Source organism: Lynx rufus, unplaced genomic scaffold, assembly GCF_022079265.1.
Source record: "Lynx rufus isolate CCGP_SWC_20201006 ecotype Redwood Valley unplaced genomic scaffold, mLynRuf1.p SCAF_18, whole genome shotgun sequence".
Classification (NCBI taxonomy): domain Eukaryota; kingdom Metazoa; phylum Chordata; class Mammalia; order Carnivora; family Felidae; genus Lynx; species Lynx rufus.
In genome coordinates this window covers 18,595,389-18,616,193 of record NW_025814832.1, presented here as the reverse complement: position 1 = coordinate 18,616,193, position 20,805 = coordinate 18,595,389, and the positions used below count along the sequence as shown (strand labels likewise).

The 20,805-nt window shown below is 37.7% G+C and overlaps 1 protein-coding gene across 1 annotated transcript in view; it reads left to right on the top strand.

The window, feature by feature from the left end:
* STXBP4 (syntaxin binding protein 4) overlaps positions 1-20,805 on the top strand; it is a 153,239-nt gene that overhangs the window by 85,553 nt on the left and 46,881 nt on the right. The window contains exon 15 of the mRNA XM_047081003.1: positions 1,358-1,491. Coding sequence (XP_046936959.1) covers positions 1,358-1,491 — 134 coding nt within the window. The remainder of the gene's footprint in view (positions 1-1,357; positions 1,492-20,805) is intronic.

The window sequence follows — 20,805 nt, the reverse complement described above, 5'->3', positions numbered from 1 at the left end:
GACAGTAGAACTCTGCCCTTCCCTATGAAAACACCAGTTTAATAAATGATGATTCATTGTATTCTTATTCTATTTTAGGGTTCCACATAGCATTTTTTTTTAACCTTAGAAGAATGTCTATGGTAGTACACTTAAAAAAAATTATTATTGAAATATTGTTGACCTACAATGTTATATTAGTCTCAGGTGTACATCATAGTAATTTGATTACTCTGTACTTTATGTGATAATAGTATACTTTTGAACTCACTTTATTGTCATGCTTTATTCTAATGAAAGATCAGACATTGCTCTCCATGCTGCTTATGATGCAAGATAAAATGAAGATAACATGAATTTCATAATAATTATTTTCAATAACAATGTTAAAATACTCAGCAATCAGATTCCCTTGTATGGTTAGATGTATTTCCCATCCCCACCCTCCAAGGTCTCATTGTGACCTTGAATAATAATTCAGAAGTTTTGGTATTAAAAATGAAGGTTAAAAATGACTATTCAAAAGCCAGAGCTTGCCCTCAAACTTAAACTGGTTCATGGAAAAAAAGGTAACTTTAAAAAACAATATTAAGCAACTTTTCACCATGTCTTAGAAACTGAAACTCTAGTACAGTATGGTTCAGTCTTTCTAATATCTATGTCTTCTGTAATAAATTTAGGCCTTGATCATTCAACACAGAATAAAGGCTCTGTATTTGAATGTGAGAATTGATGCTTTAGTGTCTCCTTGTGAATGAATATCATCATGCTTAAGAAGATGGACTATAAATAATAGTAGTTTTGTTATCAGTTTAAAACTGTTTAAAACCCTTTTCAAATGAAAGTTTTAATGTGGTTTTTTGCAGTAAAACCTAGCATTTTAAATTACAAAAGAGTGCATTCATTTCAGGTGACATTTGCATCTCCAAAAAGTGTTATAAATGCTGTTTAGATTTAGGGACAACAAATGGAAGAGCTTAAGAGAAATTTCAGGAGCACATACACATTGAAATTATATTTAATATTATAAGAAGTAACAGTAAATGCTTAATAAATTTACGTCTGAGTGCTTCATTTGAATTTTTACAAAACTAAATAAAAGGCTACATCATGTTAGCATAACATAAGCACTCACAAAATAAGCCCAACAGATGATTTATTTCTCCTTCTTATCAGGTCAGTCTAATTCTTTAAATATGTCTTTGTTACATAACGAAGAATAGAAAACAGAAATGTTTTGTGATTACTTCATTTTATGACTGTAAGAATTCAATATTCCCAGAAATACAAATATTTTTGTACATAAGAGTTCAGATTCAGCCAAGATGGATGTTATTTATTGTGTAATAAGCTCATCTTTGCATTATTGCCATCACAGTGAAAGAAGAGCTTTGTTAGCTTCTCAGACTTCCCTCACACCCCTGGGAAGGAACGGACGTAACATCGCAGCAACACTGGCACTTGAATCTAAGGAACTTGTTAAATCTGTTCGGGCCATACTTGATATGGATTGTAAGTTTTCTGCATTTTTTCACTTTTTTCCCCCCAGTAATTCATTTAACAAAACAAAAGATTTCAAGCTTGACAGTTTAATTTTGTTAAATGCGTTGGTTTGCCTATAGTAAAACTGAGAGCTAATTGATAAAAATCTCGATACACTCCTTGTAGGGGGAGAATATTTACTTTATTTAAAGTGCCTGAAATGGCCTCCAACAGAAGATAGCTGATTAAGGCATGTTTTTGCCTCTACTTCCATCCAAAGTCTCTTTGAAATGGAAGAACAGATAGAAAAATAAATCCACAACAGCACTGGAAACCTGGAAGGTTAGAACCAACATTTAGGGATTTTTGAATAATACACAACAGATGGAATAAAATGGAAGGTACAGCCCAGCTGAGCAAAAGACCCCAAAACACAATAAAGATCAAAGACAAAACTGCTGAAACAGTAAGTTAACTAGAACCGTGAAAAAAATGTCCAGGATCACAGGCAGGGAAGACTGGGAACAGACCCTGGGGCACTCAGCAGGGTAATTAATTAAAGGGCTATGGAATAGCTGAACCAGTTCCCCACTCATCAGAGCTGCTGGCTCAGGCATTTCCTCCTGAGACAGGGCCAGGAGAATACCTCTCTTAAAGAACTGCATGATCTGTCCCTGGACACCCCCAGAGTCAGCACTGGGCTAGAAAGAGATGCAGGGGAACAGGCTTAGTAATGCCAGTGTCCCAGCAGACAGGGAGATCCTTGGGGAGAGCTTAAGTGATCAGTCATGTCCATCCTTCCCTCCTCCTGTCTCCCAGCACTTTTGCCTCTTCATGGATTTGGACTCCCTTTTAATTTGTTTGTTCTTCTGTCTCTTCTCTTGATGTCAGTCTGTCTGCTGGTTGTCTTTATGCTGGCCTCTAGCATTCCACTGTCTCTGTTTGCCACTCTTAATCTTCCCTATGCTGGGGACGAGATATCAAATATATATAAATATACATGTAGAGAGGCACAGAAAAAACTGTTTGTTCACAAAGTATCCAAATAATAAGTTTTGAGTAAAGTCCTGTCTAGTAAATGGTTTGGCTTTGTAGAGGATACTATTCAAAGACCCTTTGGGGTAACTTTTAACTTCAAAACTATGTTATAGAAAGAGAATTGGAAACCATGCACAATTTGTGCAGTGAGGTTTTTTTTCTTAATTTTGTATAACCTATTAAATTAAAAAAAATCAAATTATATTTCAAAAACCCTATAAGAACTCTCTATGTGAAGAAATTCTGTGGGTTTCAGGATAGATGAAAATAATCACTTCTAATGTATTATGTGTACACTCAGAATTTAAAATATCAGACATTTTTAAGTTAGGGTGGGACCAGTGGAGGGAAACACCTGCATACACACACATAGCCCAGCGGACACTGCCATCATTAATTTTAATTACCTTGCTAACATTAACCTTTACATTTGTCAAACATGATTATTCAAAGAAAATATTTGAAATTCAGCAGAACTCCTTTGGAAGAGAAGTGAAAAATTCCATCGGCACTTTTTATGTCGTAAGATTGTACCTCATTTGCTGTTTAAACTAGCAAATAGTTTCTGCGTTGTCTTTTTTATTTATTTAGAGATATAATTGCTAACATTGGCATGTATTCCCAGTACTTTCATAATTTTTATGACCTATCTTTTTCAGTTTGATAATTCAGATAAACTCAGTTCATTTTCTTTCTCTTTATGCAGTCGCTTTTCTATATGTAATGGAAAGCAGAAAATTACTACCATGAGGTAGATAATTCAACTGCAGCCTCTACCTCATTTCCTTTGGCGTGACTGTCTGGTTATTTCAAGTTACAATTCAGAATTTTCTCTTGGGTAATTGCCTTTACTTTCTTCTTAACATAAGTATAATCTAGGATGTTATACAATGGGATTTCCTCAGAAATGAGAATCAGATTTCTTGGGTGTTATAGCTTAAACCCAGTCTCTGATGGAATATCTAGAAGATAATTCTGAACCTTTTTTAGATGGTGGCCTCTACTGAAATCTGGAGAAAGCCCTGTTACCAGACATGTGCAATTATATACATTTGCATCCATCTTCAGAGTGTTTATAAACCCCGACTTAAGAACCTAGATGTAGGATCACAGAGGCCACGAGTGCTTTTTACAGCCTTGCAAACCTGGCCATCCAGCTCTCATCGGGATAGCTGTAGCAATGGAGAATTATGTGAATCATAGAGGCATCCTCGAGGAACAGTTTGAACCCATCTAAACAGTGCTCTGCAGAATTTCTGATGATCCTTGGAGGTGCCCCAGGGAATACCCCAATTAGCCATCCAACTTCATTGGGCAAATTAATTAACCTCTGGTCCTCTTTCCTCATATAAAAGGTGGAGTTCATAATATCTAAACTGGCAGGGTTGGAGGATTAAATGAGATACATGTAAAGTAGCCAACAGAGCACCTGGTAGTATAAGGTGTTCATTAATGGACATTGCTACTGCTGGTGCTGCTAATGCTGATACCACATTATTATCATCTAAAGCAGCTAATTTAGAACTACTTTTTCTCTGTGATAAGTATTAAGTAACTATCGTCTAAATCTTTCAGTTTGGATCCATTTGAAAAATATGACAGATGAGAGCTTTCCTTAATGTATAACATATAATGTTATTTTCAATTTTGAGTTATAATGTAATCATCACAGGAAACCATGGCTAAATGTCTCAATCAGCGTCTTATCTTTCAGTTGTTTTTTTGCTAACTATAACAAAATTTTGGTCTGTTCCACTGTACTGCCTCCACTGAAATAGCATGTAGACAAAATAGGCATTTTCAATCAGTATTGGAACCCCTACAGGTGCCTCTATCGATCGATCTCCATCAGTATTTACATGGTCAATATCATAATGTTTTAGTGTAATCTTTATTTGAAATAACTACTTGTTTTGAACTTAAATCTTTGATTGACATCTAGTTTCACAAAATAATTCTGTTACAAAGGCAGGAAGAAGCAGTTCTACTTTTAAAACGCATAATAAAATAATAACTGGCCAGCTATTCCATAGGAGATCTTTAATAAGAACTTACTGACTTCCTCGTAGATGGGCAGCACAAACAAAGGCATCCACCTTCCTTCACGATTCCCATGGAAATGATAGATGGAATATAAAAATAGAGTAAAAATCTTCAAAAGCACCTGTAGTTACAGGCAAATCCCAAAAACTTCGATAGGGCAGGGGAGGCCACATACAAGGAAAACACAAATGCCCAACTTGTTACTCCCCCTGCCTAACAACAGTGGCAATTATGGGATAATTGGAGGTCCTTCTGGCAGGAGGACAGCCCTTAATGCATTCTAATTTGAAGGGGTAATGAATAAAGCCAAAGACTCACTAGGGGGGCAGATGGACTCTTTTTCCTCTTTTATCTTGGTGAGTCAATGGCATTTTTGGAATCCTCAGGATTCACACAGATTCTGTGTCAAGCGGAAAGCTGACTGGGGCTTGGTCTCTTAGGCAGCAAAGACACACAGTGACATGCGCACACGCATCGACATGCACTGGGGCACACAGGACACTTTAAATGCAAAGGGAGCCCAGAACAGTGGCTTCTGCACCAAATGCCATCCCACTCTTCACAGCCACCTCTGGTCTTGGCTCACCTCTCACTCCCCTCAGACTACTGCATCATCCTTATACTCACAACACAAGTATACACTGGCCAGCCCCAGCCAGAGCTTTGAGAGGGTAACTCCAACAACAACGTGGTTAAATGTCAGTGCAACCAGAGGGTCCACACATTGTTTCAAAGGTCAAAATCCAATTCTGAGTAGAGTTCTCTACATCAAGTTTCTATAAAGAGAAATACATAACGTGTGTGTGTGTGTGTGTGTGTGTATACATACACACACACACACACACACATTTCATTCAAGATCTTTTAAACAAATATATACATAAGCATACCAATATATGATCATGATAAAGTCCACAGTGTTAAAGCAAGAAAATAGAGCTGTCAAGATTTAGAATAGACTACCATCTACCAAGATGGTAGAGTGATCTCATGCCAAAACCTCCCCATTCTGCTCCTACACTTAGAAATGACATTTAAAATTATGTTTGTGTATTTAAAAGATGAAAACCAAAAAATTCACGTCTCCCTGCACCAAGAACAGAGAGTAAAACTGTAATGATAAGTGAGCTCTTAAGCTTCAGAGATTCATGGGGTTGGGATGAGCACCTGGAGCCAAGGTTTCTACACCCACGAGGACCCAAATGATGCCTGAGCAAAGGAAGCAAGGAGCAGGAATCTTCCTGTGGAGAATACACTTTCTTTTCTTAAGTTACTCATATATTAGGCATTAAAAAAAAAAATCCATCCAATTTAGGAGCCATCTGGGCCTGCCAGTAATTAATGTTGAAAGTAAATATTCTCATCCACTACAGGTGGGAATATAATTTGGCATAACATTTCTGGGAATCAGTTTTGCAGTATATATCGAGAGCTTTTAAGATATCTATTTGAAAACTGTTTTTGAAAGTCAAAAATAATATTTTGTTGGTCATTTATTTTAACCCTACAATCCTACCTGTTGGTATTTTGCAAAGAAAATAATGAGAGATGTGCTTAAAAATGCATATATAAGTATTTGGATCACAGCATTTCTTATAATAGCAGAATTATGGATATTCAACTGTTATAGAGTGGTTGAATAATTATATAATTTTTTACTCAACCAACTGAAAATGAAGGTGAACTTTACCCCTACCAAGCAATGACTATCTGATTACATATATTTGTCTGTGGGAGCTTCCTGCATCAATTCAGGTGTTCCTTACTGTCTGAAACTAGCAGTATTTTAACTTTTAAAATTAGAATGTCAGTAATAGATGCTTTTTGTCTTTATATTCTGAAGCTAATTAGAAGTTATTTAGGCAGATGGGAAAAGGTTTTATGAGAAAAAGGGGAAATGTCGTACTGCAACATTTGTAGGACTTTATGATTTTTTTTCTTTTAGATCCAGAACTCAGACTTGATATAGCATCTTCTCATTGTACTTAGTCTGATTCTCAAACTGTTATCACTGCTTTTTTTTTTGTTTCTCCCAGCACACATTTTTATAAGCTAACATGAGTTTATCAAAAGAGAAGTCATATATTTTTGGTGAAAGTCAGCTATACTATTTAGAATGGGCATGATGGTATTTGCTTCTCCATAAAGTTATCATGGCTATATATATATATATATATATATATATATATATATATATATATATATATTCTTCTCCTAGAGTTGAAGAAGGTGTTCCAAGCATAAGGGGATAGTTTACATGTCTCTGATGCCATTTGGAGACAATTTTACCTGTTTTTGTAGTAAAGTAGATCTGTTCTCTAGTGACTTAATCATTTAGAGTTAGATAATACCCATTGTAAATATTGGTGTTGTCTTACCATTCAAGGAAAATGGTGAACTCATATATTCTCTTGTATTGTTGCAAATTGAAAGTAGGTCACTGCTGTGATGTTCTGTTAAGAAAATATATCAAATCTTGGGTGATCTCTGGGAAAGAAACTCTGCTTGGGTTATTTAATTTTGCTTTAAATGAGTGAATTATTGTTAGCTTCAAGGAAATAAGTAATTTCTTTCCTAGTACAGTTTTATTTCCAGAAAAAAAAAAGTGAGAGAAAAATACGTAACTTAAGAAAAGGTAACCATTGGGGCACCTGGGCGGCTCAGTTGGTTAAGCATCTGCCTGACGTTCAGGTCATGATCTCACAGTTCATGGGTTCGAGCCCTGCATAGAGCTCTCTGCTGTCCATGTGGAGCCCACTTCAAATTCTCTGTACCCACCTCTCTCTGCTCCTCACCGTCTCTGAAAAATAAATAAATAAAAAAAAGGTAACCATTGGGACACCTGAGTGGCTCAGTCAAATGAGCATCTGACTCTTGGTTTCAGCTCGGGTCATGATCCCTGGGTCATGGGATCGAGCCCCACGTTGGGCTCTGTACTGAGCATGGAGTCTGCTTGAGATTTGGTCTCTCTCTTCCTCTGCCCCTCTCTCCTGCTTGCACTCTGTCTCTTTAAAATATTTTTTTTGAAGTAACCATTTAGATTTATTACTTCATTATTCACGATCTATTTATTGAGTATCTGCAATGAGTCAGACCGTGACCTAGGCAGTGGGATAATAGCATACAAAGTCCCTACTGTCAAGCTGCTTCAGTAAATTGTAAGGGTAAAAATGGATAATCAAATTAGCAAAGTGAACAATCCCAGACAGTGATGACTGTTGTACATACAATAAAACCAGGTGGTGTATAAGTGAGAATGCTACACCTCTTTGAAGAGATGACTTTTGAGCCAGGATTCAGCCAGGAGAAAATCTATGGGACGAGTTTTTCTGACCAAGTATGAAAACCTTGAGATAGGCACAATCTTGTTTTTTTTTTTTTTATGAAATTTATTGTCAAATTGACTTCCATACAACACCAGTGCTCATCCCAACAGGTGCCCTCAATACCCATCACCCACCCACCCCTCCCTCCCACCCCCCATAAACCCTCAGTTTGTTCTCAGTTTTTAGGAGTCTCTTATGTTTTGGCTCCCTCCCTCTCTAACTGTTTTTTTTTTTCTTCCCCTCCCCCATGGTCTTCTGTTAAGTTTCTCGGGATCCACATAGGAGTGAAAACACGGAATCTGTCCTTCTCTGTATGACTTATTTCACTTAGCATAACACTCTCCAGTTCCATCCATGTTGCTACAAAAGGCCATATTTCATTCTTTCTCATTGCCACGTAGTATTCCATTGTGTATATAAACCACAATTTCTTTATCCATTCATCAGTTGATGGACATTTAAGCTCTTTCCATAATTTAGCTATTGTTGAGAGTGCTGCTGTAAACATTGGGGTACAAGTGCCCCTATGCATCAGTACTCCTGTATCCCTTGGGTAAATTCCTAGCAGTGCTACTGCTGGGTCATAGGGTAGGTCTATTTTTAATTTTTTGAGGAACCTCCACACTGTTTTCCAGAGCAGCTGCACCAGTTTGCATTCCCACCAACAGTGCAAGAGGGTTCCTGTTTCTCCACATCCTCTCCAGCATCTATAGTCAGATAGGAGCAATCTTGACATATTGGAGGGACTTAGGAGAAATTCTGAGTTGCTGATACATATGAGCAAACAGAGGAGTTAACATGAGCTAAGGGTAAAGATGCAGAAAGAAGCTGGACCATACAGGGCTCTGAACACCATTCTAAGGAGTTTGGATGTTATTTTGAGTGTCATAGGAGCCGTCGGTGGTTTTAAGCAGGAGAAGAAACCTGATCTGATCTACATTTTTAAAAGCTCATTCTTGCTTTTGTTTAAAACTGGGCTGTAAGAGTAGCAGAGTAAAAAAAGCAGAAAGACTACATGGTTTTGCAGTGATTGACTTGGGACAGGATAGTAGCTTGGGCTAGGTTTGAATAGCAAGGAACAAATATTCATTTTTAAAAAGAGATTTAGTATTTCATCAGTGTATATAACATTTTGAAACACCTGAAATTCAGTATTCATGTTTAAACTTAATATTCACGCACATACGAGGTCAGTGAGTAACCAGAAGTCCAGAAGCACAAAGCAATTATCTGTTGTCATCTTCAATCTTCAACTATCTCATATTTTCCTATGGTTCCTTCTGCACATTAATTAACTCTTGGGTATTTGCCTTTTTCATTAAACACATTCCTGAGAATTGAAGTGAAGTTATTTAATAATGCCAATCTATAGTAACTATCTACTGTTTTCTATCGGTACATAGGAAGCAAACATAATAGTTTGTCAGTCATAAAAATCAGAAAGCCACCATATTTCCAGTATTTACCATACCCAAAAACCGTCTAGTATGAATCAATCCCAGAGCTACGACATGATAGGCATTTTCATAGAAGATCATTTCCAAGGAAGTGTTTCATATATATACTTTAATCACATATGCTGCCAGCATCCGTGAGCTATGAAGGGCATGACCAAATGAATGAGACTTAATTCTTCCCACCAGGCAGGAATATAGTTGTCAAGGGGCTTGCAGGATGTGCAACATCTAGGATTTATTCAGGTAAAAGCCTATATATCTTAGTACTAACATGGGTGAACACACTGTAACACAGAATGATTTCCAACACAAAGGCAAAAAAAAAAAAAATACAAAGCCTGCTTCAAAAATTGAAGAAGGCATTGATGTTTAAGTATAGTACATTATTGGGGCACCTGAGTGGCTCAGTCAGTTAAGCGTCCAACTTTGGCTCAGGTCATGATCTCACAGTTTGTGGGTTTGAGCCCTGCGTCCAGCTCTGTGCTGACAGCTCAGAGCCTGGAGCTTGCTTCAGATTCTGTGTCTCCCTCTCTCTCTGCCCCTTCCCTGCTTGCACTCTGCCTCTCACTGTCTCTCTCTCTCTCTCTCTCTCTCTCAAAAATAAATAAACATTAAAAAATTTAAAAAAATAGTATAGTACATTATCTCTCTTTCAAAAAATGGAATTCCAATTCCTTTCACAATTAGAACTGACTGCAATAATAGAGCGTCTACAGTGGGGTTCATGTTTTGCTCCTGTAGGATTATCCAGTTATAACTGGACAAGCAAAATGTGAATGGTGCCAGAAAGGAATATTTTCCCTCGAGGCCTGAAAATGTCCTCATCCAAATGGAATACATGCTTTTGGGTTAATGAAATAGGTGTTCTCTGGAGTTCATCTGAGGACAGAGTATTAACAGCTCATCTCAGGGGAGACAGTGGCAGTAGCAGTCATGTGCAGTAATGACTCTAATGATTATTTAATATGATACAACAGTTGAGTGAAGATCCAGAAGTTCCTGCCTTCAACAACAGAGTATTAATATTACCACTACAGATAAATATGTTTAAAGATAATAATGCCATAGATATAGGAGATTTTAAAATGTTTTATCAGTTTTACACTTTGAAAGTACCATTTTACATCCATATGTCCTCGCAGCAAGCCTGTGAGATAGACATTATTGTTTTTAACTTAAAAGATACGAAGCAGAACCTGGGTGGCTCAGTTGGTTAAGCATGTGACTTCTGATCTTAGCTCCAGTCTTGATCTCAGGGTCGTGAGCTCAAGCCCCGTGTTGGGTTCCACACTGGGTGGGAAGCCTACTTAAAAATATATATATTGTATGTTAATAAAACAGTCATATATTTCGGGGCACCTGGGTGGCTCAGTCGGTTGAGCATCCCACTCTTGATTTTGGCTCAGGTCATGATCCCAGGGTTATGGAATCAGGCTCTGCACTGGGCACGGAGCCTGCTTAATATTCTCTCTCTCTCTCTCTCTCTCTCTCTCTCTCTCTCTCTGTCCCCCTTTCCTCTCCCTCTTCCTCTTCCTCTCCCTCTCTCCCTCTGTCTCTCTCCCCCACTCGTGTGCTCATTCCCTCTCTCAAAAAAAAAAAAAAAAGATCAAGACTTAGATAACTTGAATAATTTACTTCAGTCACATGCTTGGAAAGGGCAATGCCAGACCCCTAACTCGGATCTTCTAATATTAAGTCCTACAAATCTCACAGGTGTACAGTTAAGTCATTATGTCACAATTGAATTGGATTTTTTTCCTTTTTTTTGAGCATATAAAATGGCAAGATGTGGTATTCTCAGTGGTATCTTAGATTTGATAAGCTATGATGACCTCTTGGAGTCTTGGCCTCCTGTCTGTAAAGTAGGGATACAGTCTTCCTAAGTCTCAAGGATTGAGGGAACTAGTGTAAAAGTGCTTTGTAAATGAAAAGCACTATATAAATATAAGATTATGTTTTAGAGTTCATTTTTTTTTATTTATTTATTTTTTTTGAGACAGAGAGAGACAGAGCACGAGTGGGGGAGGGTCAGAGAGAGAGGGAGACACAGAATCCGAAACAGGCTCCAGGCTCTGAGCTGTCAGCACAGAACCCGACGCGGTGCTCGAACTCACGGACCATGAGATCGTGACCTGAGCCAAAGTTGGATGCTTAACTGACTGAGCCACCCAGGCGCCCCTAGAGTTCGTTTTTTATGTCAGTTAGAATTGGCCAAAATTTACCTCATCTTAAATTTGCATGATTTACAAATATTCAGAATAAAGCAGTAAGGCTTAAGGAGCTTTAATAACTTCCAGTCAGGTAGAGAGGGATACCTAACTCATTGGTAGCAGTGGCTTTCTCAGGTCAGATTGGGAGAATATGTGTTTGTTTTTGTATTTGTTTTTTTTAGAAACCTTTATATTTGATTTTTTTCTTTTTTTAGAGTGAGCATTTGTTAATTCTAAAATTTAAAGCATCCCTTTTAAAAGTAAGTTTTAAGCATCATGGAAACCTCACAGTAAAAAATTTCTTTTGGGAAGCATTTACAAAACAATGCATACAGAAGGAATAATAAATGTGCCCTGATAAAAATCTTGAAATGGAAGATATAGAGTCAAAAACTTAATCTTTAATAATATTTTTCAAAAATGTGGGACTCTATGAACTTATGTAACCAACATTACCAGTTAGACTAAAAATGATTAGGTCTTGGGACTATACGATGCTGCTTGTGTTTCTTGTTCCTTTGGGGGTTTTTAATTTTTTTTTAATGTTTATTTATTTTTGAGAGAGAGAGAGACACAGAGAGAGACAGAGTATGAGTGGTGGAGGGGCAGAGAGAGGGAGATACAGAATCCGAAAGAGGCTTCAGGCTCTGAGCTGTCAGCACAGAGCCCTACGTGGGGCTCAAACTCACAAACTGTGAGATCATGACCTGAGCCAAAGTCGAATGCTTAACTGATGGAACCACCCAGGTGCCCCTCTTGTTCCTTTAAAATAACCACCAAATGCTAATGAAAGTAAAAGTCCAAGTGGGACAGAGAAGGAGCATTGGAAGTGAGAAAAACCTGCTTCTTGAACAAGATTTTTTAAACCTTAGGTAAATTCCTTAACCTCAGTTTTGTTCCATTTATGAAATGGAAAGTAGGAGCATTAAGGCTCATTACGTCACAGGATAAGATGTATCATTTGTGAAATTGCCTTTAGTTTTTATATAAAAAAATAGTTGTTTGTACCCTAAATCATATCTTTGTCGAAAAGATAGATTCATTTTTACTTGTACAGAAGCAGAATAGTATAGTAAAAAGACTATACTTTGAACCTTTTAAGGTTCAAAATCTAGGCCTGCCACCTAATAGATTTATGCTTCGGGGGTTCTGTAGTCTCCCTGAGTCTCATTTTCTTCATCTATGAAATTGGAGATATCACCAACTCATAAGATTGTTTAGAGTATTAAAATAATGTATCTGAAGCGGCTAGCTGATTAAAGATAATGTGTAAAGTGGCTCCCACCTGGTAGGACTCAATATATATCATCATTATCTTCATCATTATAATCTTCATCATTCATTGTCATTATGTAAAAAGAGTATTTTGTTCTTGCAACCTAATCTGATATAAACTATTCTCTCCCCACCCCCCCTTTTTCTTTTCTTTTTTCTTTTTTCTTTTGAAAGCAAGAAACCTTAGAAGGTGGTGAAAGATCTCTACTAATGTCGATTTATGTAATCTATCGTTATTAAATTACTCCACTGAGAACGTGTAAGAAACCAAGTGCTAAAATGCCTAAAAACAGTTGCCAAGTAACATTTCATTCTTTAAAAGAGCAATAAAGAAACCCAGCTTCAGCTCAAATTTATTTCATGGCAATGAAGTTTGAAACAATAAAGTTTATGTCTAACTAGCAACCTCAAGGGCTCTCCAAATGTCATAGTCTTGTATAAGGAGAGGAAAAACTTGCTGAGTTTGTATAGAAGATAGCAGTAGTAAAACTTCCCGGGAATGGGTACAGCTAGCCACCAGCTCACTGTGAACCCTTGCACTAGACTTCCACAGGCATTTCACTCATATGAGAAAGGAGTAAACCTTATAGATACCTGGTGGAAGAATGCGCCAAATAGTAATGCTGATAGAATGCTCCTGGTATGCTTGAGAAAAACAGGACAGTATGGATAGAGAAGGCCAGTTCGTGGTATCACTCAATCCTCAACCTGTTTGCTTTCATAACAATCTATTCTTTTAAATTTTATTTATTTAAGTAATCCCTACCCCTAACATGGGGCTTGAACTCACAACTGCAGGGTTGAGTTACAAGCTCTTCTGACTAAGCCAGCCAGGCACCCCAATAATCTGTTTAATGTTGGCCTCCTCTCTACCTCCAGCTCTCTCTTTCACTCCCGTATTTTATTCTCTTCATAGGACTTCACACTATTTTTTTTTCATGGTTTACTTGTTTATTGTCTGTCTCCTCTATTAAAGTATGAGCCCCTTGAGAACAAGGATCTTGCATATCTTGATCTTTACAATTTAGTAACATCTAGTTACTAGATCCTAGTTTCATTCCTAGGATTTTTAAAAATAGAAATAAATACCCATCATATGAATGAATGTAATATATAGCAAATCCACACAAATAGACGTCAGCCAGTTCTTTCCATAAATATTTGTTGAGTACCTACTTATCAGACACTAAGATCAGACTCTGCTCATGTTGAGGATGCCCCTGTAGTAGAAAGCAAGCAAGCAAGCAGTCATGAGGTAGGAGAGACTTGTGGAAGAATGGAATTAACTCTTCCCTCTCATACATACTAACCCTAGGTGGGTGCCACACACCATCAACGGGGGCTTTGAGACCAAAATATTTCCATGAATGACCACACCTTTTTTTCCAGATCTGATAGAAGGGGAGTGAGACTATAGGCAGTTTCCTATAAGAAATCCATGAATGTCAGGGAGGGTGATGCTTCAAAAAGAGCTGAAAAAAAGAAAGAAACCAAAGTAAATCTGTAAAAGTGGACCTTGAATAGCCCAGGCAGAAAAAGAATATGAGTGATGTTTTCATTAAAGTGGATCATAGGCTGGTGTGTACCAAACTGTTATAATAGGGAAGCACTTCAACTATTGTAAAACCTGCTGGGATTGTAGTTCTACCAAAAGAATCTAAAGAGGATGCAGTTGTTTAATTATATATATATTTGGGCATATACCACAGGTTCCAGGAATTGTTTATTTATCTAGACATATACCACAGATTCCAGAGTCCAGTTTTGTTTTATTTTAAACTTGGGTTAAATGGGTTTGTTCTCATGTTTAGAGACTATGGATGGGAATGTGGCTTATGGAGTAATAATTCCTAAAAGATGAACTCTACTGCAGAACTTCCCTTACAGTATCAACAAGAAGCAAAGGGCAGAGGTGTACATATAATCAAGGGGAATTTCAGAGTTCTTTGATGAGCTTAGATGTTCAAACAAATATACAAACGTTGGAGAAAGAGACAACCTAGAACTAACAAGAACGCTTAAGAATAGTGGCAGGAATGTTAAAGCCAGGATCAACCTACGCTTTTGAAAAAAAACTTTTAAAGATGAGAAAAGCTATATTTGAAGATAAAGAGAAAGTAGATTTGGTATGTTAAATTAACATAGAGGGGGAAAAGTCTAGGTAATGTAATAGACTCTCTTTGAGTAAGGGTTCCCATGATCTCTTCTTCCCAGTGTTCATACTTTCTGTGATCCTGTCCCCTGGAGTATGTGCAGGACCTGTGATCTACTTCTAACCAATAGAACACAGCAAAAACAGGATGTACATGATAATATTGCATAAGATTTTAGTGCCCATTTGCTGGAGCCTCCTACTCCTTCTTGGCTTCAAAGAAGTGAGCTCTTACGTTGGGAGACCCACATGGCAAGAAGCCAAAGGCAGCTTCAGGTGGGTAGCCAGGGAAAATGAAGCCTTTAGTTCTAAAACTGCAAGGAATTGAATTCTGTTGACAGTAACAACCTTCCCCAGTCAGGCCTCAGATGAGACTGCAGCCTTGTGAGACCCTAAGCAGAGTACTTGGCTATGCCTTGCCCAGACTCCTGACTCACAGAAGCTGTAAGATAATAAATACATGTGTATTAGTCTAAGCTAGTCAAATGTGTGGTAGTTTCCTACACGGTGATAGAAAATATCATCAACCAGTTACACAGTAATAGAAAATATCAACTACTGCCCTTTGCTTCTGTCTTCCCAGTTGAGAAAACAACCTTCAGAATGGCATGGCTAGAATTTTCCCTGGAATAGAACATTCCTTCCTATTAGAATAAAAGATACAAGTTACATTTAGAGCTTTGAGTCAACCTTCATACTCCCCATGAGATGACTCTTTTCTACCTCCTTCACCTCTTTGACTCTTTTCTATCCAAAGGAAATATTGGCGGGGGGCGGGGGGGGGGGGAAGAGGGATGGAAAGGATACTTTTTTACAAGCTTAATTAAGGCATCAGCTTCTAGAAACGGCTGCCATTATGTTAGAAATGCTGTCATGAATCTTCCTAAGAGAGCTGCTTTCCCTCCTTACCATGTGATGTTGTCTCTTTCAGCTTAGCATTCTCACTACCTATTACAGTGCTTGACACATGATTGATTCTCCAAGACCATTTGATGAATGAATTCCTTGTTAAGTTACCTAACCCATAAACCTAATAAGAAAGAAAGTCATCCTTCCCTACTGTGGTGTTCTTCCCCTCTTAGACTTTTGGGAATGAAAAGGCAAGCATGACATTTATTTATGTACAGGGAAGCAAATGAATAAACCCAGAGAATACAGAAATGAATGAATTGCTTTTTGTAAATAAAAGGAACCTTAAAAACCTAATATGAATACTGATTATTTCATAATTGTCTTTTTTTCTCTTCAGTCTACCAAGTTGTGCTCAGTTTTATAGGAGACATATTCAGTGTTGGTAGATGCCAAAAGCTTAATTGTCTGACTCCAAATGATACTGACATAATGGACTCATTTGCTATGCCTCCATTCTCTATCTTCACATCACATAAAAGTACAAACCTTTTATAACTTGACAATAATTGAAATGCCTTTATCTTTTATTCATTTTATTTTCAGCTTCCTTCTTTGTAGACCTCTAGTGGAAACATGATTTTAGCATTATTCATTCCTGTTTGGTACACTGAATGCCTGGTCCGTTGTACCTCATTTCTGGCAATCTGTGAAGTTTTTATAAATACTTTGTTAATTTAATTTGCTGTTGGACATTACTGATGACAAAATGCCCAAAAGATTTGGTTTAATTTACATAACATATAAGTAGAAAATGATCAAAAATAGATGCTCCATTGCTTACTGTCCATTTCAGAAACGTGATATTGTTTTCATCTAAACCAAGGAAATAAAGTATTTAAACTCATAATGTCCTTATTTATGAGTTAGGAGATTACATATTTGTTGAATTGAAACTTTCATTTATATAAAGGGGCTCAATGATTATGGGTATTGCCTGAGAATGTGGATATTTAAAAACAAATAGCAATTACTTCCTATTACTTCTCCCCTACAGTCTATCCTCTAGTGGTCTTTAATGCACAAACCAGACCCTATCATCCACATGACATCTTGGACCAGTCACATTGGTCTATTTATAGTTCTTCAAACATACCAAATTCATTTCCACCCCAGTACCTTTGTACTTGCGGTTCCACCTCCCTGGATTGGTCTTACTTCAGATCTTCACAAGGCTCACTTTCACACCCCTGTCTGTATTCTAATATCATCTTCTGAAGAGGCTTTTCCTAGCCAATCTATCTAACATAGTAAGTAGCCCCTGTTACCACTACCGATCACTCATGATTCCTCTACTGTTACTTGTTTTTTTAAAAGCACTAATTGCTCCCTGAAATTGTGTCTGCCCTACTAGAATATAAACTCCAGGAAGGCAGGGTCCTTACTCACCTTCTTCACCACCACAGCCCCAGAATCCATCATTACAGCAGTCCATCCTCCATATGTAGGAATTGAATAACTAAGTGAATAAGATCATAGAGGTAGGTCACATAGGATAAAGAGAGAAACAAGGAAGAGAAATCAAAATGGCACTGAATTTTTGAGCCTGGATTATTGGCAGGTGGTAGAACCATGAAAATTCACAAGTAACCCAGAAGAAGGACAAGTTCTGTATTACACACTAGCACTAGGAATACTGACATCTAGAGGGAGATAGGGAGGGACCACAGGGTTGGAAATGTTGCTGCAGGGATTATTCTTATGGTTCTGATAATTCAAGCCCTAATATTGCAGAGAAAAGGTGTAACAGGGGAAGAAAGAAAAGTCAGGGACAACTTAGAGGAGGAAGGGGAGCCAGATGGGGAACAGAAAGGATGATAGAAGTAGAAACTAAGAATATTGCTGGGAGGTTTAAAAAAAAGCAAAAACAAAACAGGAAAAGAGAATTTCAAGGAGAGATTGGAAAGTGGTACTAAATGCTGGTAACAAGAGGACAATATGTGGGAAATGGGCCAGCTTTGACTGTAAGGATTTGTGACCTTTACGAGAGAATCTTCGGTAGATTGGTGAGGGCAGATATGCATCTTACGCCAACACTGTCTCGAATGTCAGTTGAATCTTTCTTCTGTGATTCATGGGGCATTTCAATATCTCTTAAGACCTCCTGTTCATATTGTAAATATCAGTTATGTAACTCTAGTTTAAAAGGTGTAGGGTTGGGTGGCCTGAGTGGCTCAGTTGGTTGAGTGTCTGACTTCAGCTCATGTCATGATCTCGCAGTTTGTAAGTTCGAGCCCCAAGTCGGGTTCTGTGCTGACAGCTCAGGGCCTGAAGCCTGCTTCAAATTCTGTGTCTCCTCTCTCTGCCCCTCCCTGACTCATACTCTGTGTGTGTGTGTGTGTGTGTGTGTGTGTGTGTGTGTGTGTGTGAAAAATAAATATTAAAAAAAATATTTTAAAATAAAAAAAAAAAACAAGGTTAGGGTTAAGGGAAGAAAGGTATGGGAAATGGAACTGAATCTAAACTGATCCTACAGCATATGTTGGAAGTTACTTAATCTGAACATGTTCTTGCCTGGGCCCAGGTTTCTGTGATTTTCTAGAGAGGGATGCCATGTGCTCCGATAGCTGTCAACGTGTCATTTAAATGTGTGCCTAGTTTTTCTAAATCGAGAAGTGCTAAGATAAGAGGGAAAATGTTAGTTAGGCCAGCAATATTTTTATTTTATTGTCTGCTGACATAAAAAATGTGTTAAACTTTATTTTCATTATTTTGCAAAGATCTGAAAAGAATGAACAAGCAGGAAAACTTGCTCATAATCCAGTACCAAGAGGCAACCATTAGTTACATTTTGGCCTCGTTAACTTTCAGTCCCTTTTTTTCCCCAACTTTTTAAAACTTCTAACATTTTTATGTTGTTTTTTTATATAATGGGAAAAGGAGCACAGTGGCTAACAGTGTGGACTCAAGAACCAGGTCTCCTGGATTCAAATCCGATATCTTCCTCTTATGAGCAACATGACCTTGATGAGGTTCGTAACCTGTCTGGGCCTCAGTCTCCCCACCTGTAAAATGTAGGAACAACCAATTCTTTTATAAGCTCATTTGGTCTGATATCTGGGATACAAAAGAGTTGACCCCATACCCTTTCCACCTTTCCAAGCTTACTTATTCCATATTCCCCTCCCCTGGCAGTCTTTTGGAAAGCTTCTCATCCCATTTGTCATTTTGTCTATCATTCTCCTGATGTTTTGCACTTTTGTCATTTGTCTTGATGTGCAAATCATTGTTTACAAATAAGATCTAGGGTAGGAGCCACCTCTACTCCTGGAGACTTAACTAAAATGAGAAACTGAGGAACCCAGTTGAGGATTATGCTTGTCTATAATGGCCTTAAAGTTGTACCACACTGTACCCTCACATTAAAGTCAAATATGGCCTGGATCTGTTCTGCAATAAAAAAGGGTAATAAACTAATTACAGCATTTGATTGTCTGTATCAGAGTTATTATCCTAAAAAGCCATTAACCATACAATGATAATCAAATGACTGGATGGGCCGTTAACGGTAATATGTCCCTTAGGGCAGCACATCACAACTGTGTGCGCTGTGTGCAGACTTTGTGACAGAAATGTCTCTAAGACTAGGCTAACTGTGAACTATTTAAGTAAGAGAGAACCCAAGGGAAAACAGTTTCTTCTTCTTCTTCTTCTTCTTCTTCTTCTTCTTCTTCTTCCTCTTTGTTTTTCTTTCAGGAAAGGATAATTGGTCAAATTACCCTTTATCCTGTTTACTTCAGGAAAATAATTGGTCAAATAGCATCAAGGCAGAACATGGCCATAAAAGATGCAACACCTCTCTGGTGGTTTCATGATTGAAAACAAAACCCCGCCCCGAGTCCGCCCCATCGAACTCAATGGATCCTTTGGGCATGACAATCATGGATCTATTTTCCAGAGCCAACCTTGATTTTGAGTGTTTTGGCACCCTTTTAATTACTGTCCTGATTTGGGGATCCAAAAAAAGAAGAGTTGAAGTATCTATAATATCCTTTCTTTGTGAGCAAGGTTTTTTGGCCAACTTTAGCCTTTCTTGAACACATCCTTGCTCTGTCCTCCTCCTATAATGTAGGCTGTAATCCAAAGGTGGATCTGTCTTTATCGATAAGGTACTGACAAAGTTCTGTCAAGTGCCTTGCTGTGCTTTGGGTTGGAGGGTATGTATGAACAGCAAAATGCTACTTTATTGCTTGAGAAGATGGTGAATTGACATTAACTTAAGGAAACAGACTGCTGCAGGTTTTTCTGAGTATCTTGCAGTAAATCAACCTTCAAAGACTTCCTTAGGAAACACATTGGCTCTTTTTAAAAATATAAATACATTAAACAAAGTTCTTAAATCATCTAGCTCTTTTTTCTAATCTGAAGTTAAGGAAAATATATCAGTATGTAATATGACTTCCTAGGGAGTTGAACAACAGAAGACTTGGATGTGCTGAATCCAGCCAACAGCTATCAACCTCATTCTCTGTGTGTTTTCATTCATTAGGAGTGGGCTAGGAGGAAGATCACATTAATGCAGCCATTTGTGTTTGCCTCAGCCCATCACCTTGAACTTTTCTCCCAAAGAGTGACAAATTACATTCTTCTTCCCAAATAGAAGTGCAAATTTTGTTCATGCATTTCCTGAATTTTTAACTACACCCTCTTTTTGTTGTTGTTCTGTGAAGTAGAAACCACTGTTTGTTTTCTCTGTAATGAAGTACAAGGATGCAATTATTTTTAAATAAGCTGTTTACTCGCATATTTGTGATTGTTACCAGGTCACAATTTATAATAGTAATTCCTCAGCAGGGTTCTGACAGTAATGAACCTGAAGCTCAGAGTTGTAAAGAAATTGCAAAGGGAAGCACACCTAAGTAATGACATTTGTTAGGAGATAGAGACGTCATCTCCCAGCACCTAGGATTATTCTTTATATTTACAGCTCAGGA